Genomic DNA, 25,930 nt, shown 5'->3' with positions numbered 1-25,930 from the left:
CATGGTCATACACCTAAACCCAGCCACCTAAAGTCAAGGAAGAGCTTCATGAACGGTGTTGTTCCATTACAATCAACCCCACCTGAAGCCCGCATCGCCTTGTGGAAAGACCGGCTCGCCAGTCTCGAACAACCCCCAGCGATGGAAATTCTACCGATGAAAGCCTTCCCCCAGGAGCTAATTGCAACTGGGCAACCTGGAAGTGCCTTAACAGACTTAGGACTGGTGTAGGTCGTTCAAAGGTGTCACTAAGCAAATGGGGATATCCAACCAGCCCGACAACTTGTGAATGTGGAACTGAGCCACAGACTATGCAACATCTCCTGCAATGCCTATCGCTAGAGGAACCCTGCACTGTTGCAGATCTTGCCGAATTCAACAAGAAGTCGCAAAAATGTGTCCAGCTCTGGCTGGGCCATGTATAGACTGTCCGTGGACACGATAAGATAAGAGATCCTGAAAATGTGCCCCCGTGTTCTAGATTCCCCAGCCAGGCAAAACACCTCAGCATCTACCCTGTCAAGCCCCTTTATAATCTTGAATGTTTCAATGAGATCACCTCTCATTCTTCTAAACTCCAGAGAATATAGACCCAATTTATTCAGTCTCTCATCCTAGGGACTAATCAAGTGAACCTTTGCTGTACTGCCTCCAATGCAAATATATCCTTTCTTAAATATGGAGACCAAAATTGCACAGTATTCCACTTCAGGTTTCATCAAAGCTCCGTACAATTGTAGCAAGACCTCTTTATTCTTGTACTCCAATCCCCATGCAATAAAAACGAACATGCCAATTGCTTAAATAAAAATAAAGTGCTGGAGAAATTCAGGTTTGGCAGCATTTGTGGAGACAGAAACAAAATTAATGTTTCGAGTCTTATATGACTTCAGAACTGAAGAGAGATAGGAATGTGATGCGTTTTATGCTATTGATAAAGGGGGAGGGGTCAGATATAACAAAAGAGGTCAGCCTTAGGTTAGAGGGCGGGGAGATTAAATACTAAGATGTCATAGAACAAAAGGAAAAGGGAGTAGGTGCTAGTACCAGGTCAGCTCTGTCTGAAAACAAAAACATGAAAACAAAAGATGCAAACTGGTGGTTGAGGGTGAGGGGGCAAGGGGAATTCAAAATGGAGGACAGAGTTCATGGTCTGAAATTATTTAACTCAATGGGCCACAACTTCTGAGCAATATAATAATCCAAAGATGCACTGGGGACCACCTCTCCCCACCCACCCACACCTCCCCCTCCCCCCGGCCAAAAAATGCGTTTTAAAATCGCAAACTTTGAATGATTCCGACTGTGTTACAGGAATAGTTAGCAAGGAAAAGCTAGAATAATTTAAACCACTTCTAGCTATTGTACAGACCCAACGCCCCAATGGGACTTCACTGAACCCCCAGGTCACCCTCTCCCCTCCACCCCCCAAATCCACAGCCACCCCTCTCCAGGCCTGACCCAATGCACCCCCAACCCCCTGGCTGTCTGAACCACGCCCCCTCCCCCCCTACCAACCCCTGGACTGCATGATCCCAGTGCTGTAAAAAAACAAAAAAAGGGGTGTGTGGCCTACTTGTGTCTGACTGAAGTCCTCGACAAAGGCCCCAGGAGCACGCTGACTTACACAGTTCTCGCCCGGCCTGAGTCGGACGGTCAGGCGAGATAAGATTGAAAGGATTTCGAGGTGGGAAAGTAGGAGCAATGGCAATCTGACTATGATTGACACTCTGCGGAAGCTCAGGCCGAATTTTGAGTCCAGAGGGTTGTAAAATGCCTAATTCTTTTTTTTTTAATTTGTTCATGGGCTGTGGGCATCACAGGCTAGGCCAGTATTTATTGCTTGTCCCTAAGGGGAAGGTGTTAGAATTGATCATTAAGGAGGTTATAGCTGGATACTTAGAGAAACTCAAGGTAATCGGGAAGAGTCAACATGATTTTGTGAAAGAGAAATCATGTAGCAATGTACAAGTATGATTAGTCAAGAAACAAGGTTCCTAGCTAACATAAATAAGGCCCCGAGCTAGCGTATTTTATAAGGGAGTAACTAGCTTAATCAAGAAGGACGTCATGGCAGGAGAACTCAGACCCGTGATATGCTCCTCCTGCAGGATGTGGGAAATGAGGGACCCTTCCAGCGTCCCTGGTGACCTTGTGTGCGGAAGGTGTATCCAAATGCAGCTTCTAGCTAACCGGATTTCGGAGCTGGAGCTGCGGGTGGACTCATTGTGGAGCAACCGCGATGCTGAGCAAGTCGTGGATAGCACATTTAGCGAGGTGGTCACACCACAGGTGAAGATTACACAGGCAGAAAGGGAATGGGTGACCATCAGGAACAGTAAAAGACTCAGGCAGGTAGTGCAGGAGTCCCCTGTGGTCACCCCCCTCTCTAACAGATAAAGCGCTTTGGATACTGTTGGGGGGGGATGGCATTTCAGGGCAAAGCAGCAACAGCCAAGTTCACAGCACAGTGGGTGGCTCTGCTGCTTAGAGGGGCGGGAGGAAAACAAGTGGCAGGGCTACAGTGATAGGGGATTCAATAGTTAGGGGCACAAACAGACGCTTCTGTGGCTGCAAACGTGAATCAAGGATGGTTTGTTGCCTCCCTGGTGGGGTCCAGGATGTCACGGAGCAGCTGCAGGACATTCTGGGGAGCTAAGGTAAGCAGCCAGTGGTTGTGGTACACATTGGTACCAACGACATAGGTAAACTAAGGGATGAAGACCTGCAAGCTCAGTACAGGAAGCTAGGAGATAAATTAAAATGCAGGATCTCAAATGTAGTAATCACAGGATTACTCCCAGTTCCACGTGCTAGCGAGAGCAGGAATAAGAGGATAGACCAAATGAACACGTGGCTGGAGAGATGGTGTAGCCGGAAGGGATTCAGATTCTTGAGGCACTGGGACCGGTTCTGAGGAAGGTGGGACCTGTACAAACCGGACGGGCTGCACCCAGGCAGAGCTGGGACCAATGTCCTTGCAGGGGCTTTTACTAGTTCTGTTGGGGAGTATTTAAACTAGTGTGGCAGGGGGATGGGATCCCAGGAGTAGGATCAGATAGGTCAGATTCAGATCAGAAAAATGGAGGTAGAACATTAGCTAGGGACGTTGTGATAGACATGGAGTTACAGGAGAAGCAAAGTTTTAAAAGTGTCCAGCAAGGGAAACTGATAGGGTTAAACTGTTTATACTTCAATGCAAGGAGTATTACAAACAAGGTAGATGAGTTAAGGGCACAGGTAGACACATGGCAGCAGGATGTCACTGCTATAACGGAGACCTGGTTAAAGGAGGGACAAAACTGGCAGCTTAATATCCCTGGTTATTAATTCCAATTTTCACTAGATATAGGGGAGGTACCGGAGGACTGGAGAAATGCAAACGTAGTTCCATTGTTTAACAAGGGATCAAAGGAAATGCCAAACAATTATAGGCCAGTTAGTCTTATATCGGTGGTGAGCAAATTAGTAGAATCAATCCTGAGAGATAGGATTAACTGTCATGTGGAAAGGCATGGACTAGTCAGGGATGGTCAGCATGGATTTGTTAAAGGAAATTCTTGCCTCAGAAATTTGATTGAATTCTTTGAGGAAGTGTCAAGAAGGGTTGATGAAGGTAGTGCAGTGGATGTTGTGTACATGGATTTTAGCAAGGCATTTGACAAGGTCCCACATGGCAGATTGGTCAGAAAAGTAAAAGCCCATGGGATTCAGGGTAATGCGGCAAACTGGATAAAAGGTTGGCTTTGTAACAGGAAACAAAGGGTAATGGTCGATGGATGCCCTTGCGAATGGAAAGTTGTCTCAAGTGGTGTTCCACAGGGCTCGGTGTTGGGACCCTTGCTGTTTGTGTTATATATTAACGATTTGGACATGAACGTGGGGGCACGATTGGGAAATTTGCAGATGACACAAAGGTTGGCCGAGTAGTGGATAGTGTAGAGGATAGCCATAATCTCCAAAACAATATAGATGGGTTGGTGGAGTGGGCGGTAAAGTGGCAGATGGATTTTAACCCAGAGATGTGTGAGGTCATACATTTAGGGAGGTCAAACAGTTACAGGGATTACACAATAAATGGGAATATACTAAGAGGGGTAGATGAAGTGAGAGATCTTGGCGTACAAGTACACAGGTCCCTGAAGGCAACAGTTCGAGTAAACAAGGTTGTAAAGAAGGCATATGGAATGCTCTCCTTCATTGGCAGAGGTATAGAATATAAAAATAAGGATATAATGTTGGAATTGTATAAAACACTGGTGAGGCCACAACTGGAGTATTGTATGCAGTTCTGGTCACCACATTACAGGAAGGACGAAATAGCTCTGGAGAGAGTGCAGAGGAGGTTTACAAGAATGTTGCCAGGGTTAGAAAAGTGTAGCTACGAAGAGAGATTGGATAGGTTGGGGTTGTTTTCCTTAGAACAAAGAAGGCTGAGAGGTGACTTGATTGAGGTGTACAAAATTATGAGGGGAATAGATAGAGTGGACAGGATAAAATTGTTTTCCTTGGTGGAGAATTCGAGAACCAGGGGACATTGATTCAAGATAAGTGGCAGAAGGTGTAGGGGGGGACATGAGGAAGAACTTTTTTACGCAGAGGGTAGTGGGTGTCTGAAATTCGCTGCCCAAGTTGGTGGTAGAGGCAGAAACTCTAAACTCTTTTAAAAAGTACCTGGATCTGCACCTTAAGTGCTGTAAGCTGCAGGGCTATGGGTTGGGTGCAGGAAGGTGGGATTAGAAAGGGCACCTGGGTGTCCTCGGGCTGGCATGGACAAGATGGGCCGAATGGCCTCCTTCTGTGCTGTAACTTTTCTATGGTTTCTATGATTCTAACTGACTTTCCCTCCATTGTAAGGTCAAAAGTGGGGATGTTCGCTGATAATTGCACAGTGTTCAGCACCATTCGCAACTCCTCAGATACTGAAGCAGTCTGTGCCCATATGCAACAAGACTTGGACAACATTCAAGCTTGGGCTGATAAGTGGCAAATAATATATGTGCCACACAAGTGTCAGGCAATGACCATCTCCAACAAGAGAGAATCCAACCATCTCCCCTTGACATTCAAAGGCGTTACCATTGCTCAATTTCCCACTAACATCATCCTGGGAGTTACCATTGACCAGAAACTGAACTGGGCTAGCCATATAAATCCTGCGGCTACAAAAGCAGGACAGAGTCAGAGAATGGCGAGTAACTCACCTCCTGACCCCCCCAAAGTCCATCCACCATCCAAATGGTCCAAGTCAGGGATGTGATTGAATACTCTCCACTTGGATGAATGCAGCCCCATCAACACTCAAGAAGCTTGACACCTTCCAGGACAAAGCAACCCGCTTGATTGGCACCATATCCACCGCCTTAAACATTCATTCCCTCCACTACCAAAGCACAGTGTGTACCATCTACAAGATACTCATCAAGCCTCCATCAACAGCACCTTCCAAACCCACAACCTCTATCACTTAGAAGGACAAGGGCAGCAGATGAATGGGAACTCCAGCACCTACAAGTTCCCCTCCAAGCCACACACCATCCTGACTTGGAAATATATCGCCGTTCCTTCACTGTCACTGGGTCAAAATACTGGAATTCCCTCCCTAACAGCACTGTGGGTGTACCTACACCACATGGCCTGTAGCAGTTCAAGGCGGCGGCTCACCCCATCTTCTCACAGTCAACTGGCAACGCACAATAAAAATGCTGGCCTAGCCAGCAATGCCTAGGTCTCGTGAAAGAATTTTTTTTAAAAGTCACCGGGCCATGATGGCTCAGCATATTGAAGAAAGGCAGAGAAGAGGCAGAAGACGTTATTTCCACAATTTTTCAACTCTCCTTAGCAATAACAACTTGTGTTTATATAGCACCTTTAACACAATGAAATGTCCCAGGGCACTGCAAAGGAGCATTCTAAAGCAAACTTGGACACAGCCCAAAAAAAGATGATTTTTGGTAAGATGACCAAAAGTTGGTCAAAGAGGTAGTTTAAGGAGTGTCTTAAAGGAAAAAAACATTTTAGAGAGGGTATTCCAGAGCTTGGGGCAGAGCCTATTCCAGAGCCTAAGCAATCGCTCAAGAGGCCTGAATAAGAGGAGTGCAGATATCTCAAAGGACTATGGGGCTGGAGGAAATTACAGGGGTAGGGAGAAATGAGAGATTTGAAAACAAGGATGAGAATTTTAAAATCAAAATGTTACTCAACAGGGAGCCACTGTGGTCACTGAGGACAAGGGTGATAGGGGAACAGAATTTGTTGCAATTTACATGGGCAGGAGAGTTTTGGATGACCTGAAGTTTACCGAACATAGAATGTAGTAGACCAGCCAGGAGTGCGTTGGAACAGTTGAGTCTAGAAGTAACGAAGGCATGAATGAGGGCTTCAGCAGCGGGTGAGCTGAGACGAGACAAATAATAATCACAACATAGTACCGGAGGACAGCCAAATATAACAACCTGTTCAAGGAGAAGAATTTGGAAACAAAACACCACTTTAAAGATCAGTTGTGTGGATTCCAAGGATTTACCTACAGGATAAAATAATTGAGTATTGAGAAACCGTTAGAATTATTGTTGACAGCACAGATTTACTAAAAATATTTGACCTTAAAGTAACTGATGGGATAGATAAAAGGAAATGCAGATCGTGTATATGGACTTTAATGATGCCTTCGATAAGGTTTGCGGCAAAAATTCAGGGAATGCAGCAATGTGGATGGAAAGTTGGCTGATTGACGAGAAGCAAAGGGCTAGGATTAATGGTTCTGCTTAGATTGGAGTCAGGTTCAGTTAGTGAACAGCAAGAAGAACTGTAAAATATCGCAGGAGGACAAACATGCAATTTGATGTGAAGCTATGCTAAGTGGGTCATTTTGTGAAGAAAACAGAAAATTGGTATACAGGGGTATACACTTAATGAGAAAATATTGAAAGATATGGCATGACAGAGGGACCCAGGGGCTCTCGTGCAAAATTGTTTGAAATTTGAAGGTAGATAAGGCTATAATAAAGGCCAACAATGCACTTCGGAATTTATAAACAAAGGTACAAAGCATAAGACGACAAGACAGTGATACATTTGTACAAGGCGGTGGTTAGACCAAAGTACCACATGCAGGATAGATTCTCACCCCAGCATCATTCCAGTGAAAGTATAATTAAGAGAAGAGTCTGGAGATGCTGTGACTAATTACACCGAAGCAGAAAAGTTGAAGGTGAGATTTAACAGAGGTTTTTTAAATTATGAAAGATTTTCATTCTTTTCACTATTCATTGCATTTCCTTTGGTTGGTGGGACGGTGACCAGGAAACATCAATTTAAAAGCAGTGCATTCCAGACCCTAACCACTTGCTGTGAAAACATTTCTTCTCATATCGCTTCTGCTTCTTTTGCCAATTATTTTAAATCTGTGCCCTCTGGTTCTTGATGCTATCACAAGTGGGAACAGTTTCTCCCTCTCTTCCTGTCCAGGCCCCCTCATGATTTTGAATATTTCTAACAATTCTCCTCTCAGCCTTTTTTTCCTCCAAGGAAAAGAGTCCCAACTTCTCCAATCTTACTTCATAACCAAAGTTTAGCATCTCTGGAACCATTCTCAAACATCTTCGGCACTCTCTCCAATGCCTTCAGACACTTCAGTTATGAGGAACGATTGGAAAAGTTGGGACTGTTGTCCTTGAAGAGGAGAAGGCTAAGAAGAGACTTGATAGAAGTTTTCAAAATCATAAGGGCCTGGACAGAATAGATAAGTAGAAACTGTTCCTGCTCATAAACGGATTGAAAACCGGAGGGCACAGTTTTAAAGTGTTTTGCAAAAGAAGCAAAGGCGAGGTGAGAAAAAACTTTTTCACACAGCAAGTAGTTGGGGTTTGGAATGCACTGCCTGGAAGTGTGATGGAGGCAAGTTCAACTGAGGAATTCAAGAGGGCTTGGATGATTATTTAAATAGAAACAATATGCAGGGTTACGAGGAAAAAGCAGGAGATTGGCACTGAGCTAAAATGTCCAGGGAGCCGGTGCAGACACGATGGGCCGAATGGCCTCCTTCTACGCCGTAACAATGTGATTCTGTGAAATCCTCCCTAAAATGCAGCACCCAGAACTGTATGTAATAATTCAGCTGAGGCCGAACCAGTGTCTTATCCAAGTTCAACATAACCTCCTTGCTCTTGTACTCTGTGCCCCTATTAATAAAGCCTAGGAGGCTGCATGTTTTATTAACTGCTCTCTCCACCTGTCCTGCCACCTTTAATGGCTTACACGTAGGTCCCTCTGCAACTAGACGCCCTTTAGACTAATATTCTTTATTTTATACTGTCGCTCCATGTTCTTCCTCCCAAAATGTATCACCTCACATTTCTCCACATTGAACTTCAGCTGCCACCTAATCATCAATTGCACCAACTGGTCTATGCCCTTTTGAAGTTCAATACTGTCCTCCTCACAGTTTACAATGCTTCCAAGTCTTGTATCATTTGCACGTTTTGAAATTGTTCCTTGTACACCATGGTTTAGATCATTCATGTATATCAGGAAAAGCAGGGGTCCCGGTACTGACTCCTGAGGACCTCCACTACAAACTTTCCTCCATCCAGAGAAACATCCATTAACCATTATAAAAATAAAAATACCTGGAAAAACTCAGCAGGTCTGGCAGCATCTGCGGAGAGGAATACAGTTAACATTTCGAGTCCGTATGACTCTTCAACAGAACTAAGTAAAAATAGAAAAGAGGTGAAATATAAGCTGGTTTAAGAGGGGGGTGGGACAGGTAGAGCTGGATGGAGGGCCAGTGATAGGAGGAGATAGCCAAAAGGACAAAGAGGTGCTGAAGGTGGTGATATTATCTAAGGAGTGTGCTAATTAAGGGTAGAAAGCAGGACAAGCAAGGTACAGATAGCCCTAGTGGGGGTGGGGTGGGGTGGGGTGAAGGGAAGGGATCAAAATAGGTTGAAAGGTAGAGATAAAACAATGGATGGAAATACATTTAAAAATAATAGAAATAGGTGGGAAAAGAAAAATCTATATAAATTATTGGAAAAAAAAGGCGGGGGGGAATCGGAAAGTGGGTGGGGATGGAGGAGAGAGTTCATGATCTAAAATTGTTGAACTCAATATTCAGTCCGGAAAGCTGTAAAGTGCCTAGTCAGAAGATGAGGTGCTGTTCCTCCAGTTTGTGTTGAGCTTCACTGGAACAATGCAGCAGGCCAAGGACAGACATGTGGGCATGAGAGCAGGGTGGAGTGTTGAAATTGCAAGCGACAGTGAGATCTGGGTCATGCTTGCGGACAGACCGAAGGTGTTCTGCAAAGCGGTCACCCAGTCTGCGTTTGGTCAATGTAGAGGATACCGCATTGAGAGCAACGAATGCAGTAGATTAAATTGAGGGAAGTGCAAGTGAAATGCTGCTTCACTTGAAAGGAGTGTTTGAGCCCTTGGACGGTGAGGAGAGGGGAAGTAAAGGGGCAACTGTTGCACCTTCTGCAGTTGCATGGGAAGGTGCCTTGGGAGGGGGTTGAGGTGTAGGGGGCAATGGAGGAGTGGACCAGGGTGTCCCGGAGAGAACGATCCCTGCGGAATGCCGCCGGGGGGGTGAAGGGAAGATGTGTTTGGTGGTGGCATCACGTTGGAGTTGGCGGAAATGGCGGAGGATGATCCTTTGAATGTGGAGGCTGGTGGGGTGATAAGTGAGGACAAGGGGGACCCTGTCATGGTCCTGGGAGGGAGAGGAAGGTGTGAGGGCGGATGCGCGGGAGATGGGCCGGACACGGTTGAGGGCCCTGTCAACCACAGTGGGTGGAAAACCTCGGTTAAGGAAGAAGGAGGACATGTCAGAGGAACTGTTTTTGAAAGTGGCATCATCAGAACAGATGCGACGGAGGCGAAGGAACTGAGAGAATGGGATGGAGTCCTTACAGGAAGCGGGGTGTGAGAAGCTGCAGTCGAGGTAGCTGTGGGAGTCGGTAGGCTTGTAATGGATATTGGTGGACAGTCTATCACCAGAAATTGAGACAGAGAGGTCAAGGAAGGGAAGGGAAGTGTCAGAGATGGACCATGTGAAAATGATGGAGGGGTGGACATTGGAAGCAAAATTAATAAATTTTTCCAGGTCCAGACGAGAGCATGAAGCAGCACCGAAGCAATCATCGATGTACCGGAGAAAGAGTTGTGGGAGGGGGCCGGAGTAGGACTGGAGCAAGGAATGTTCCACATACCCTGTAAAGAGATAGGCATAACTGGGGCCCATGCGGGTACCCATAGCCACACATTTTATTTGGAGGAAGTGATAGGAGTTTAAGGAGAAATTGTTCAGTGTGAGAACAAGTTCAGCCAGACGGAGGAGAGTAGTGATGGATGGGAATTGTTTGGGCCTCTGTTCGAGGAAGAAGCGGAGAGCCATCAGACCATCCCGGTGGGGGATGGAGGTGTAGAGGGATTGGACGTCCATGGTGAAGAGGAGGCGGTTGGGGCCAGGGAACTGGAAATTGTTGATATGATGTAGGGTGTCAGAGGAATCACGGATGTAGGTGGGAAGGGACTGGACAAGGGGAGAGAGAATGGGGTCAAGATAGCAAGAAATGAGTTCCGTGGGGCAGGAACAGGCTGACACGATCGATCTGCCAGGACAGTCCTGTTTGTGGATTTTGGGTAGGAGGTAGAAGCGGGCCGTCTGAGGTTGGGGGACAATGAGGTTGGAAGCTGTGGAAGGAAGATCTCCAGAGGAGATGAGGCCAGTAACAGTCCTGGAAACAATGGCTTAATGTTCAGTGGTGGGGTCATGGTCCAGGGGGAGGTAGGAGGAAGTGTCTGCAAGTTGACGCTCAGCCTCTGCGAGGTAGAGGTCAGTGCGCCAGACAACAACAGCACCACCCTTGTCAGCAGGTTTGATGACAATGTCAGGGTTGGACCTGAGAGAACGGAGTGCAATAAGTTCAGAGAGAGACAGGTTAAAGTGGGTGAGAGGAGCAGAGAAATTGAGACGACTAATGTCACGCCGACAGTTCTCAATGAAAAGATCAAGAGAAGAATCCAGAGGGAGGGGTCCAGGTGGAGGGAGAATATTGGAGGTGGATAAAAGGATCCGTTGAACGGGGAGGGGACTCCTGCCCAATGAAGTGAGCACGGAGACGAAGGCAGCGGAAGAAGAGTTCAGCATCGTGCCAAGCCTGAAATTCATTGAGATGAGGGTGCAAGGGTATGAAACTAAGTCCTTTGCTGAGCACTTTTTGCTTTTATCCATTAACCATTACTTTGTTTCCTGTCACTCAGCCAATTTTGTATTCACGGACAGAATTTAGCCCTTGTTGGGTGGGCTCAGCAGGGGTCGTCAGGAAGCCAGGTCACTGCCGATTCCCGCGCGTGCCCGCCGACCAAATAATTGCGTGAGTGCGCGTTGACGTTGGGGTGCTCACCTGACATCAACGCGAGTCATTTCACGCTCAAGCGTGCACCTACCCGCTGTGGTGAAAATTCTGCCCCATGTTGCTACTGTCCCTTTTATTCCATGAGCCAAAGCTTTGCCCACAAGTCTGTTGGGCGACACTGTATCAAATACGTTTTGGATGCCTATGTACACCACACCAACTGCATTGCCCTCATCAACCCTCTCTCATACCTCTTCGAAAAACTCCAGAGAGGTTGGTTAAACACCATTTTCCCTTTAGAAATCCACGCTGGCTTTCCGAAATTAACCACATTTGTCCATGCGGCTATTAATTCTGTCCCGAATTATAGTTTCTAGAAGTTTCCCCATCACCGAAGTTAAAATGACTGGTTGGTGGTTGCTGAGCTTATCCTTACACCCATTTTTGAACAAGGACGTAATGTTTGCAATTCTCCAGTCCTCTGGCACCCCCCTCCGAGTCTAAGGAAGACTGAAAATTTATGGCCAGTGCCTCTGCAATTTCCATTCTCACTACCCTCAGTATGCATCTTATCCGCTCCTAGTGCCTCGTCAACTTTCAATGCAGACAGCCTATCTAATACTTACTCCGTATCAATTTTAAGCCCTTCTAATGGCTAAATTTCCTCTGCTTTCACCATGGCCTGGGTAGCATCTTCTTTCTTTGTAAAGAGAGATGCAAAGTATTCATTTAATACCTCAGCCATGCCCCCTGCTTCCATGTGTAAATCCCCTTTTTGGTGCCTAATTGGCCTTACTCCTACTTCTGCCATCCTTTTACTAAGAATATGCCTATATGGATTCCCTTTTATGTTAGCTGGCAGTCTCTTTTCATATTCCTTTCTGCTTCTCTTATTTGCTTCTTCACCTCCCCACTGAACCTTCTGTATTCAGCCTGATTCTCAATTGCATTTTCTACTTGATAGTCATGAGCTTTTCTTTTTTATCTTAATTTTTACCTCCTTCACCATCCAGGGTACTCTGGATTTGTTTGCCCTAGCTTTCCATTTTGAGGGAATATACCTTGACTGTGGCCAAACCATCTCTTCTTTGAAAGCAGCCCATTGTTCAGCTACAGTTTTTCCTGCCAACCTTTGGCTTCAATTTATTCAGCCCAGACCCGTTCTTAGCCCATTGAAATGGGCTTTCTCCCAGTTAATTCTTCTCACTCTGGGTTGTTCAATGTCCTTTTCCGCAGTCATCTTAAACCTTATGATACAATGATCACTGTCCCCTAAATGTTCTCCCACTGACACTTGATCTACTTGGCCCATCTCATTCCCAAGAACCAGGTCTAACAGTGCCTCCTTTCTTATTGGACCGGACACATGCTGCTGTAGAAAATTCTCCTGAACACACTCTAGGAACTCTTACCCATCTCTGCCCTTTACACTACCACTACCCCAGACTATATTCAGATAATTAAAGTCCCCCATTATAACTACTCTAATTTCTGCACCTCTCTGCAATTTCCTAACAGCTTTTTCCTCTACATCCTTCCCACTGGTTGGTGGCCTATAGACCACACCGAGCAATGTAATTGCATCTTTTTTGCTCCTTAGCTCTATTCTGTCCTTGGCCCCTCTGGGACATCCTTTTTCTCCAGCACTGCAATGCTCTCCTTAATCAATACCGTCAGTAGGTTAGGGGAATTAAAGTTTAAAACTTGCCTAATTGATGCCTTAATGGCCCATTGTTAATTTTGCCAAGCATTCTCTGATGACAACTTTGTACACAAAAAGCTTTCAGCAGATTTATTTGATTGCCGAGAATTTCTGCGGGACCAGGAAATCCCAAACATAGTAACATTTTACTATTCTATCTGTATTTTTGTTTCAGTTAACTCCAATTACTACTTTACTCTGCAGACTCTGTAGACATCATATTACACTGCAGGATGTCTGGTTTAGAATTCAGTCTTGGTGTTTATTTAGAAGGATACCAAGATTCCATTAATATTCTAGGGTAATATTAAATTACCAGCTTCATATGATTCTTTCCAGCAGAGTATTATCATCAGGTGTTAGCCCTGTCTCTTGTGAATCTCTTAATTGATATCAAAATCAACTTTGAAGTCAGGAGGATTGCAATTTTACTCTAGAACGTGACTTGTAAATGCCTTTGCGAGAAAGTAACATAAGGCTGCAACATCATAGAAAAATCAGCAAAAGCAATACTCATGAGTTAATGTGCACTTTAACATAAAACAGGAAATTTAGAAGCAAATTTGTAAGTCTATTGATAACAGATTAATGCTGCCTTTGTCAGTGAAAATTGAGAATTGGAATACTTACTAGCTGTATAGCTATCATAAGCACTGTCTTAAGGGTAAAGGTTCTGTCACAAAGGTCAAATAAATCTTCCAAGCTAGGTCCCAGTAATTCAAGCACCATAGCATTGTATTTTCCACATGGACCAAAGTAGTAAACCTGAGGAATTCCATCTGTAGATAAAAGCAAAAAAAAATCAGTATTCCATCTACATTTCTACATTCTGTAGCATTATGTTCTTACTGTAATTTGTAATTTAGATTACAAATCAAATTTTTCAGAATTATAAAAGCATGACCCATTTTAATACATATTCACGTAAAGTTAGCTGACTCAATTCTTGATTTTGATATATACATGCCTGTTGCTTGGCTCTGTCAGAACAGTTTGAAGAGAGTTTTCAAACATTTGCCAAAGGGAGAACAGAATTATTAAAATAAATTACTGGATAACCGAATGCCACAATGGGTTGGTTTTTGAACCATTTTGGACTGGGGTGGCAAACCAGCCTAGAATAATAAAATGAAAGCTCATCTTTCTGTCAGATCAAAGAGTTCTATGTGAAATTGGTATGACAACTCAGCCCACTTCATTTGGGATAGAAATTCACAAAGAAGCCTGTGATTCAACATAATCCAACCAGCTCATTCACAGCAGAAGTAACAAGATGTCAATTCAGAAAATGCATGTTTCGCAAAGGCTCCTTCCTTGCAAGGTTAATCTAAGCAAAGAGGGGCCTTTACTCTACAAATGATTCATAGTATACCTGATAGGGGAGTACTCAACAGCAACATGTAATGAGATACGTGAAACCACTATCACCACTGGCTGACTTAACCTTAACGAGCACAAAACTGTCACAATATATTAATCTTGTAAGTTATTCAAGTAGATTTATATATTGTCCTATGAAATACCATACTTTTAAAATGTGCTTGATGAATTTCTTGAAGGGAGAAACAAATGTGCACAATATATGCCTCACGATTATCATGACACAATCTACAGCGTATAGATGGTGAGGTTGGTGAGTTTCTAACTGTGCATGACAATGATCATAGTTCATCGGAACACAATCGATACAAAGTATTTGGCACTGAGCCTTGCCAGCAAGCTTGAAAAGGCATGAATCAAAAATCAATTACAGACACTACAAATAGAGGCTTACAAAATACCGACAGAGGATAAAGGGCAAGAATGGGTAAAGGGTGGGTTTACAACAATTCTATTCTCAAAGCATCTTTAACAAATGCAATTATTGTTGGGAGATATAGAAAAATGTGCTTTCTCTCCCTCAATCCAATCTTTTTTTCTCTCCAATTATCTTTTGAAACCTGGTTGACATGGAATTCACCATTCTCACTTACTACATACTTTGTGCTGTTCATTTCACAATTCTTCCATCTGTTTGGTTGAGATACAATGCTGCTAGCCCTGTTCAAACAAGTGCCAGGTGCTCTCTAGAGGGTGCCATGCCATTTCTCTAATTTCCAGGAAAATGCAGATGTCATGGAGATTAAACGGGAAAGGGAATTTCTAACTAATGCCATTCCTCAACAGGTTACATGAAATCTTGGGCCATTATCTTACGATGGAGGTGACCATCAGCCAGTCCCCATCAGCCACAGAATGAGCAGAGTGAATCAGCGTCATAGTATAGAGTTTACCATTCTTTGATGAATGATACTTGGCCAGTAATTTCAATGTGTATTTTGAACAGTCCCATGTTGAGTTAGCCATCAGAGGTGTGAAACATTTGTTTGCATTTATTCGTTATCTGGCCACTCAGCAAGGTATCCAATACCTGGGTGTTGACAAATTCCTTTGATATCTGGGTCAAAGGGAGAGGGGCTTTTAAAACAACACTTGCACACTCAAAAGTCAGTCAGGCACCAGCAAGCTGCAAGATAAGAACCTCTGCTCTGGCCAAGATAAAATTATGCTTTTACGTTAAGTGAAGGGTCTACTTATGCCTGCACAGGTCCTCTATTTAATAATACATGAACAGGAGTTACACTGATTATATCAACTGTCTCGCACCAAACCAGTGTTCATCCAGTTTTTGGAAAATAGCAGTCTTGCTGACTGTGCTCATGTCACAACTTCACAACTGAAGGAGTATATGTGTGAGAAACACAGCAAACTGATCCTGATAATGTTAGGAAAAAGAGATAGTTTACGTAAGTTGTATTGGTATTTGTGGGTGTTAGGAATGAGTTTTAACTTTAATGTTTAAGTTTGACTTGTATTTCTATATTTGTGTGTTAAGGAAAGGTCAAGTTGAGTCTTAGTTTCACTTTAAAAGGTGTCTGCATTTCTAATGAGTTTTACGACTGTAAGAGAAGTTAAGCAAACACAAGAGTAGAAAAACTGGGCTGTTGCTTAGCAACAGGGGTCCAGAGAGGCAGGTCCCTCCCACAGACACACAGATAGAAGAAACTAGAAACAGCAGTTTGACATGGAAGCTGTTTGAATTCGGTTGGTTTTTGAAGACAGTGCCAAGCAGAAGCAACCTAGAAGGGACAGATAGCCATTTCCAAGCTAAAGTTAGTTGAAAGTAACTGCCTGAGAGATAATGGAGCAAAGGGGAGAGATAGCAAGTCCCAAGCTAAAGAAGAAAGTCCCCAAGAAATCCAGGGGAGTGGAACAGAAGAAAGTCTCAAGTAGACCTTCAAGTCAAAGGAAGAACAGAAACCTGGGAATGGTCCTATTCTGTGGAAGTAAAAGTAAGGAGAAGAGAGGAAGGCTCCAAGCTTCAAGCTTAAAGAAAACAGCTTTAAAGCAAGAGGCCAGCAGGTCCAAAGAGACAACTGAAGGTCTGTATCTCTTTGCTATGGACATGTGAAACAGTGGTGTACTGTTGACAGCTGAGTCGATGAGAGGAAAGCTTCAATGCACGTGGGATTCAGGGGAGAGTTTGAATCCCTGGAAGTGAACCCTTGAAGAAGGCGTCTGAGAGAAAGCATCAGTTTGGGAGAAGATTCCAAGGCGAGTTCTTGGAAAGTGGAGATTGGAAACCCTTGCGTGAAAGATGGAGTGCGGTGAGACCGGTTGTCTCACGGTGTGGCAAGCATCTGGGGGGAGTTGAGGAGAGATCCATAGCATCTGTCACTTAGTTTTAGAGTGTGGTGTGCCTGACCACAGGCGGCCTATTGGTATATGGACTGTGTACTTACTGTGAACATTAGAGTATTCGATAAATTTTGTAACTTCTGCTATCCTTACAAATCTGTACTTATCTGTAAAGGTATAGTTGTAGATGAAGGAGTATTGTAATATAGTTCATCTTTTCTTGTTTAATAAATGTTTTATGCTTTTGTTAACAGTTCATTAGCTGACTCCAGTGACTCTGTTCAGTAGCTACTCTTCACGTATCCAAGCAAACAAATAAAAGTTAAGATCTATCAAACTGGATTCCACCCTGGATCAGGCTTGTTTTGTTCAATGGTAACCTCAGCTAGGGATCATAACAATAATTTGGGGGGGGGGGGGTGGTGAAGAGAGGTTCCACCCCTGCGCCCTACTATTACTGCACCCTACCATCTCATTAGTCAACAATGGGCAGTGCTGTTCAACTGACTTAAGAAACAGGCTATTTAAAGGGAGCAGCCAGCACCAGTGAACCGGAGGAAATATTTGCCGCATAAATTCAAATTCTGCATCCATACAGTGCACCACAATGGCAACAGAGTCAGACAGTGGGAATTGGGAGGGCAAGTGGCAGCCATATTTCAGACAAGAGACAACCACAGAAATGAGCAGCACTTACTCTGTAATTAGAGAGGGGAAAAGGAAAATTGTACAACTTGCATTTAACAGGGTCAAATCACTAGATTAACAATATTATCACTAATAATTTATCATGACAGGACTATTCCTTTAGAGGTAATGTTTTCCTGACAACCTATATTTTTGGTCTCATTAATTTGTTACGGCACTTTTCTTGTTATTGAATTAGGAAACCTCAAAATTTATAATCGAAAATTATAAATCACAGATTTAGTAAGTCTTGATGCATATATTAAGGCCTGCATGTCCAAAATGTTGAGAAACTCAACCTTATTCAGAATATTGACCCAAGTACAGCTGCAGGCTAGTATTGTAAATCAAACCTACTGTTGAGTGGCTTTTAGACATCATAAAAATTTTATTTTGAAAGAGAAAATGAATTCACATGGGGGCATTTCTCAGCTACTTTAAATGATGGCACTAAGCCTGATGCAAGCTTTTCAACTGGTTGCTCGTATAGTTCAGATTTATTGACTTTTATAGTTTCATCTCTGCTCTTGCACTACACTGACATTTTTCTTAGTTGTCACTTCTCAGAAACAAGTTGTAGCACTTGGTTTTTAAACAGAGGTAAGAAAAAAATGTAAAATTTAAAAACCAAAATGTAAGCAAAAAATATTTTAAATATAAAGGGCTTTCCGAGGAAAGGTCTGGGCTTAAAATATTAACCAGTGTTTCTCTCACCTGATGCTGATAAAGCTGTTGTATATTTTCAACATTTTATTTTTGCAACATTTCATTCCCTGGATCGAAATTGTCATTTTTGAGGTGAATAAATATAATAACCAGGTATTATGCACTCAAACTTTAAACTTTTCAAGTTGAGGCACTACAATGTTTAAAATGAAAGCAGATCTTCAAACGTCGATTGCAGTCATCAATCTACATCAACACAATGAAAGATGCAAGTGTAAAATTATAATGTTTGGTACAATTTTAAAAGGGGCACAAGAGCAGACAAGGCTGTGGGATTACATGCACAAGTCTCAAAGGTGGTAGGTCAAGGTCAGGAGGCTGTTAAAAAGGCACTAGATTTATAAATAAAGGTACAGAGCACAAAAGCAAGGAAGTTATGCTAAAAACACTAGTTAGGCCCCAGAGTGAGTATTGTGGTAAATTCTGGGCAGAACACTTTAGGAAGGATGTCAAAGCTTTGGAGAGGATGCAGAGGAGATTTATTAGAACGGTACCAGGGATACACATGGAGAGACAAGAGAAATTGGCATTGTTCTGTTTAGAGGGGAGAAGGTTATGGAGAGATTTGATAGAGGTGTTCAAAATCATGAATGGTTTTGATAGTTGTACTGTTTCCAGTGGCAAAAGAGTCAGTAACCAAATGACACAGATTTAAAATAACTGTCAAACGAACCAGAGGCGACATAAGAAAGAAAAATTTACACAGCGAGTGGAGCACACCGTCCGAAAGGACAGTGGAAGCAGATTCAATAATCGCTTTCAAAGGGCAACAACAAATACTGGAAGGAAAAAAACACACAGGGCAATGGAGAAACAGCAGAGATCTGGATGATTGGAAAGGTGAATAGTTTTTTTATAAAGAGCCAGCAGAGGTATGATGGGCTGAATGCCCTTCATTTATGCTTCATCATTCTATTTGTGTTTGATTCAGAAACATGAATGAAGATCAGATTACATAGCTTTACAAAAACAAAGTTTTGGAACAGATTCTCAGTACTTTTAGGGCTGAATTGTTACTTACCTGACTTGCAGGAGGGGGTTGGGTCAGAAAGTCATGAGAAATCTGGGAATCCGGATTGATTTGCCTGCTGTGGAGTTTTAGTCTACAGGTGACATCAGTGATCAGTTACCTGCCCGGAAATCAACACGAATGACAGGCTGACTTCCAGTCAAGCCAGCATCTGGCCAATAGTGAAGGTCATAGGGCTAACCAAAGGGCGGGGAGGGGGGAGGGTTGATGTCGATCTGGTGGGGAGGGGGAGAGGGAGAAAAAGGCACTCACCTTTCAGTCTCTGTTGAAGCAAAAATGGAAGTGGGTTTGAGTCAGGAAATGGGTTTTTCAGACTTGAACCTAATCCAAACCCACCATTTTTTCTTAAAAAAAAGATATGGTTAAAACTCCCCTCAGCTCCCAGAATATAAAACTCTGTAAAATACACAGCTGATCAAATCAGTATCCAAAAAAAAAACACAGGTCTACTGTCACAGCATTCTTCCAGTGGAATTAGATTTTACCCCTTCAGTAATTTCTGTTTTATACTTCAGATTTTCCACATTCCCTTTCTTTTTACTTCTACTGAGCCATACTGAAGCTTTGTGCAGAGTTTGTGCATTAAAACAATGTTGATAGCAGCAGCTTCTGCAAGTATAGCATAAAGGAAAAGATCGGTGTTGATGATTAGTGCCTCTTGCACTGCTGCTCCAGTCATAACGTTGAAGGGTGCCGAAAGTTTAGTGACAGAAGTCAAAGCTATTTTTTGAAGTTGAAAAGGGATTTTGATTGGATGAACATTGGAACATTGGAACCCATTTTCAAGTAACTTTGCCAATCAAAAGCCAGGAAACATAACAATTAAACTGATCGTTATTTTATGCATCAGTACAGAAAGGGGCTGCCAACAAATGAGTGCATCACCAACTCTCCAAAAAAAAAGTATACCTAGACAAGGAAATTAATCCACAGCTCACTAGGAGTTGAAAAATTATTTATCCACAGTTTTCTGTTCTACAGCCTGCAGAATAGGTCAGCCTGGTGAATGAGTCACATGTCAGTCAGCACATCACTGTAGAAGTGCTTTAATAGCAGCACGGGATCTTTCAACCTCCACAACCCACCAATTTTCTTCCCTTCTTTTCCGAGAGCATTGTCGAGTGCCAGGATATAATTCTGTATGTGCCAGCAACCCTACACCACCTCACCTAAGAAGACTGCTCATCATGTTAAAACTAGACAATGAGAACCTGCAAGCTTCAACAGTTTTGTCCTCACATCCACACATATGGATGCTCTAAAAGAGTAAAAATCATGGCTGCAGGCAGTGGTTCCCAAACCGAGGATAGAAGCCAGCCTTGGGAAACTCTTCCATCTCCTTCCCCGACACCCCGTCACCCTACGGCCTGCACTCTGGGCCCAGTTAATCTCTGTTCGCTACTCCTATTTGGATACTGCATTTGGTCTTGATTTGCTTTTTCCATGGAGATTGGTAGTGGTGTTGTTTGTGTGCTTACACACGAGTGAGAAAAAGAGGAAGAAAATAATAGCCATTGCCATGCACACAGGGATTTGTTCTGCTATTTACAGCCCCAGATTAACCTGTCGCCTGAGTGCAGCCATGTGTTGACAAAACATGCAAATAAAATAATTTTGCTACAGCGCATCAAGATCTTGCTCAAAACAAATTATCTCGGCTCACCACTGCCTTCACTGCAGTGAAATATCAATGTTTACTAACTCAGCTGGGTGATTTTTCTCAGCCAGATGGAATAAATGTCGAGCATTCAAATTGCATTCAGTATTTTTTTGTAAATATTACCCCTACATTTTTCTCCCACCTTAAATTCTCCACTATTATTCCCAGCTCACTACACCAACTCTGAGGACCAACTCTCAGCTAAAGTAGCCTTTCATTTAATAAAAATAAACTTTGCTTGATAGAGAAGTGCAAATATTGCCCAACATCTGCTTCAACCCAGAAAGTACCATCTCCTCCCTTTTAAAAACAAATCAGTTCCCCTTCCAACCACCATAAAGAGGAGCAAACTATGCACCTGGCATGTCACATTTACATCTCAAATCACAAGTAGCTTTTCCTTTAATGTAGTGATCTCAGGGTATTCTGGCCATCTTCCAAAGTGAAAGGGCAGGAAAGCAGAACACTTATACTGTAACAAAACTTCAGTTTATACTGATCATAATTTAACATGTCTAAGTATTAGGATAATGTGCTGCACACGTTAAGCACATTAAATGACCTTTAAAGATGATAACATAGATTCAAACTAAACTCAGTGATCTGTACAATGTAAACCGGAAGAAGTGTGGGTGTCAGTTCCTGGCATTGTATACAAACAAAGATTTTGTAGTTAAGCTTTCAATTTATAGCACAGTTAAACTGAAAGAACTACTTACTCTAGAACTCGGCAACACATATGGTATTAGGAGACAGAAGGGCAGAGGATAGAAGGGAAAAACAGAAAGATAATTGGTCAAATGTAACACTAGTAACTAGCATTAAACCAAACACTTAGTAACTTGTAATCACACAATAGTTTGAAAGGTTAAACAAGGACATAGTGCCTCAAAGGACTCTTTGCAACCTGCATAAACAGGCCTACAACTGTGCAGCAGCTGCAGTGCTCCATACTCCCATCAAGTGTCAGGGTATTAACCGTAAATCTTCTGCAAATTATTTACTCCAAAATAAAGCTGGCGAACAATTCCCATTTAAATTGGGATTCCACACTAGCATCTCAGAATTGATTTAAAATTTTCTTTACAGTAAGGATAAATTTTACCATTTACTTCAGTTTTCCATATAAATACTCAGTATCATTCACATGTAGTATAAGGCAAGGATAAGGTATAGAACACGATGAGTACATGTCCCTGGGATAAAGTATTTGAAGAGGGCTGTGTTAACGTAAAGATTTACATCTCATTATGCTGTGACACCTTTAGGCAGTGTCTTAAAAATTATAGAATGGGAAAATGGAAACAAAATAGTAACAAAAGAGGCAAGAATGAACAGAATTGAGCTATCCTGAATAAGAAAGCCCAATTTATAATGAATTAGTTGTTCTCACCTAGGATAACAGTGGATCTACAATGGCTAAACCAGAACACAACAAGAGTCAACATGTTCAAGGAGAAAGGGGCAGGAGAAATGATCCTATTGAAAACTCTCGTATTATTTTTATCACACGTAAACTTGGGATCAGTGGTAGCATTCTTCTCCAAGCCAAAAGGACAAGGGTTCAAACTACACTCTAGTGCTTGAAACTTAATCCAGTGTAGTACCCAAGGAGTGTTACACTGCCAGCTTTCAGATGAAGTGTTAAACCAAGGTGGCATACTTACCTGGCAGGGGAGAAACCTCGATCACAAATTCTGCCAGGGAAAGGTAAAATGGCTATAACCAATCAAACCCCATATCATGGGGTACCTAACACTGTCCGAGTCACAGTGAAGGGTAGTGAAGAAGGAGGAGCAGCTATGGACCGGGCTATTTTCACCAGGAGGATCCTGCTGAAGGTGTGCGGCTTCGAGGCTGTGGATATCTACTGCCTGCAGGATTTCCCCAGCGCTGGATACTTCGACGTGACATTCCAGTGAGTGGCAGACTGCGTCAAGCTCCTGAAGGTTTTCAAGGAGAAGAGTGACCTGCCAGAGATGAAAATCCTGACAGCGGAGCCGCTCTTTGCTCTGCCTTTGCAACGGGACCGTGTGGTGACGGTGCATCTATACAACCCCTTCGTCCCTGTCGCCGACGTGGTCACCTTCCTCACCAGGCACTTTGATAAGGTGGGAAGCTGCACCGCGGTTAGACGATTTGGGGATCTGGACATGCAAACGCCAGGTGAAGGTCACGCTCAAGACCGACGGTAAAGGAGCCACCTTCCACCCTCCTTCCAGATTCGCTATCGGGGGAAGCCGTGGCTACCTTGTCTACACTGGGCAACCCAAACTTTGTCGCTCATGCGGCAAGTCTGGTCATGTGGCGGCGACCTGCAGCGCCGTCCTCTGCAAGAACTGCAAACAGGAAGGGCACCAGACCAAAGACTGCAAACAGGCTAAGTGCTGCAACCTGTGTGGCGAGGCAGATCACCTCTACAGGACCTGCCCCAAACGCTGCCGTACTTACGCACAGGCAGCCAAAGCCAACGAGGGGGAAGCAAAAGAAATGCTTCGTGTCACTCCAACCATCAAGGCCCCCAGTGAGAGCATCGGGAACAAGGAAGACACAGGGAGAGACAAGGTGGAGGAAAAGAGTGAGGCAACAGATTTGCCTCTATCAACAGCACTGCCCCCTGAATCTCCCACTCCTCAGGAGAGTGAATCAATGGAGGAGGAGGAGGCAGCAGTGGGAAAGCAGCAGGGGTAGTGGCAGCTGGTGAAAAGAGCCAAACGGAAGAAGGGGCTAAGAAGGAACCAAGCCATTTGCCAGACAAGTGGCAAGAGGCGTCTCCCATCCGACACGGATGACAAAGGAAACAGCTCTTCGGACGAAGAAGGACCAGGGCGGCACCCACAGAAGAAGCGGCAAAGCTCTAGGGAGTTGGAGGACGAGACCCCCAAGCTCCAGAACATTGGAGACAAAGAGGAGACCAGCGCTCCCCAATTTTGTCCACAACCCGAAGAGGCCAGCGCACCCCAGCCCCAGGAATCTGGGAGTGGTGAGGCGCTCAGCACACCCCAGCTCCGGGAAGCCGGGAGCGATGGAGCGCTCAGCACACCCCAGCCCCAGGAATCTGGGAGCGGCGAGGCGCTCAGCGCACCCAGCTGCGGGAAGCCGGGAGCAGCAACGCCCCAGAGGGGGAGAGGATTGGAGAAGCTTCTCCAACAGAGGACAGTTCATATCCCGTTCTCTACACGAACCCCCAGATGCCACCTGAGCAGAACATCTCCAATGGGGAGTTTCAGGACCGTTTCCTCAGCCCGTCCAAAGTGAAGCAATTTGAGCTCACTACGGGTATGAAGGAGCAGACTGAAGGTCTGGGGCCCTCAGAGACAATTGGTTTGGTAAGAAAATAAACGCTTTAAAATGGGTGTAAAGATTGTATCCATAAATGTGCGTAGCATTAAATCTACTACGCGATGTGTTGCAACCTTGAACTACCTTGCCAAGGTTAAAGCTGACCTGTTGTTTCTGCAGGAGTGTGCGATTCCACACCTCAGCTCCTACAGGCAATGGTCAAGATGGTGGTCCCATGGGCCATCGATCTGGTCGGGCGGAAACGACTCTCGTTCGTCCGGCTTGGGTATTCTGCTGCGGGGAGGCAACTTCACCGTCTCCGAGGTTAAGGAGATGGTGGGCGGGCGCCTCCTCGTAGCAGACGTAATGTACAAGAATGCTCCGCTCCAGTTAATTAATGTGTACGCCCCGTCACAAGGGGCCGAGCGGCTGGAGGTTTTTCAGCAGCTCCCACTGCTGCTGGCGACCTCCAGGCCGGTCATTCTGGGCGGTGACTTCAACTGCATCATCGATGCAGCTGGACGATCCAGCAGGGCCGACAGCAGATTGGACGCTTCATCCAGATCCCTGATGGAAACAGTTAAGGATGCCAAGCTGCACGACATCTTCAGCAACCCTGCAGATGGAGCGCAGCGTAGATACGCCTGGTCGCGGCCAGACGAGTCCATCCGTTCCAGGATAGACTTCCTGTTTGTGTCCCGTGCATTCACAGTCAGATCCACCGACATCAAGCTGGTGTTCTTCTCTGACCACTGCCTCCTACTGGCGGAATGTCACTTAAAGGAAGACCAGAGGGTGGGCAGGGGGGCATGGAAGCTAAACGTGCAACTGCTGGCCCCGGAGAACAGTGAGGAGCTCAAGAGGGATTACAAAGGTTGGAGAACCGTGAAACCCCTCTGAGTCCCTGACACACTGGTGGGAAGCGATCAAGGGAAACATCAAGAGGTTTTTCATCCTCAAAGGCACCCAGAAAGCTAGAAAGGAACAGAGGGAAATGTCCCGACTCCAGAAAAACATGCAGAATCTGCTCCGGCTGCGGTCGATGGGGGTCGATGTCAAGGAGGAACTCCAAGAGGTGAAGAGCCAGCAAGCCTCGCTCTTTGCCTCGGAGGCCTCCAAGATCATCTTCCGTTCCAGAGTCCGCTCCGTGGAGCAGGATGAGACGTGCTCACGTTTCTTCTACCAAAAGGTACACAGAGAGAGCTCTGTGATCAGCAGCCTGAAGGAAGAAGACGGCTCAGTAAAGTCATCACAGTCCGACATCTTGAGGATCAGCAAATCCTTTTATGCCGGATTGTATGACGTGAAGCCCACAGACAGCACGGCCTCCCAGTCCTTCTTGTCCTCTATCACGGAGGTCTTAGACGACAGTACGCGGGAGAGCCTGGACAAACCGCTAACTCCTGATGAACTGACTAAGGACCTTGAGTCCTCCGAGAAGAGTAAAACTCCCGGAAGCGATGGCTTGCCGGCGGAGTTGTATTCGGCTCTGTGGGACTTGATCGGCCCAGACCTGCTAGAAGTATACGAGAGTATGCTCCTGGCTGGCAGTATGTCAGAATCAATGAGGAAAGGCATCATCACCCTCATCTACAAGCACAAGGGGGAAAGGGAGGAAATTAGAAATTGGCGACCCATTTCACTGTTAAATGTGGACCATAAGATTCTGTCCAAGGTCATCGCCAATCGGGTCAAATCCGCTCTGGAATTGGTGATCCACCCTGACCAGACCTGCACTGTGCCGGGCAGGAAGATCTCTGACAACCTTGCGCTGCTCAGGGATACGATTGCCTATGTACAGG

At 44.5% G+C, this 25,930-nt stretch overlaps 1 protein-coding gene across 2 annotated transcripts in view; it reads right to left on the bottom strand.

Moving 5' to 3' along the window:
- The window catches only part of LOC144695841 (casein kinase I), a 296,518-nt gene that overhangs the window by 123,723 nt on the left and 146,865 nt on the right, over positions 1 to 25,930 (bottom strand). For both annotated transcript variants that reach the window (XM_078566880.1, XM_078566871.1), the window contains exon 5: positions 13,696 to 13,844. In XM_078566880.1, coding sequence (XP_078423006.1) covers positions 13,696 to 13,844 — 149 coding nt within the window. The remainder of the gene's footprint in view (positions 1 to 13,695; positions 13,845 to 25,930) is intronic.

This window comes from Cetorhinus maximus, chromosome 2 (genome assembly GCF_964194155.1).
Source record: "Cetorhinus maximus chromosome 2, sCetMax3.hap1.1, whole genome shotgun sequence".
Lineage (NCBI taxonomy): Eukaryota > Metazoa > Chordata > Chondrichthyes > Lamniformes > Cetorhinidae > Cetorhinus > Cetorhinus maximus.
The sequence above is the reverse complement of the archived record's forward strand: the minus strand, read 5'-3'. Positions and strand labels throughout refer to the sequence as shown.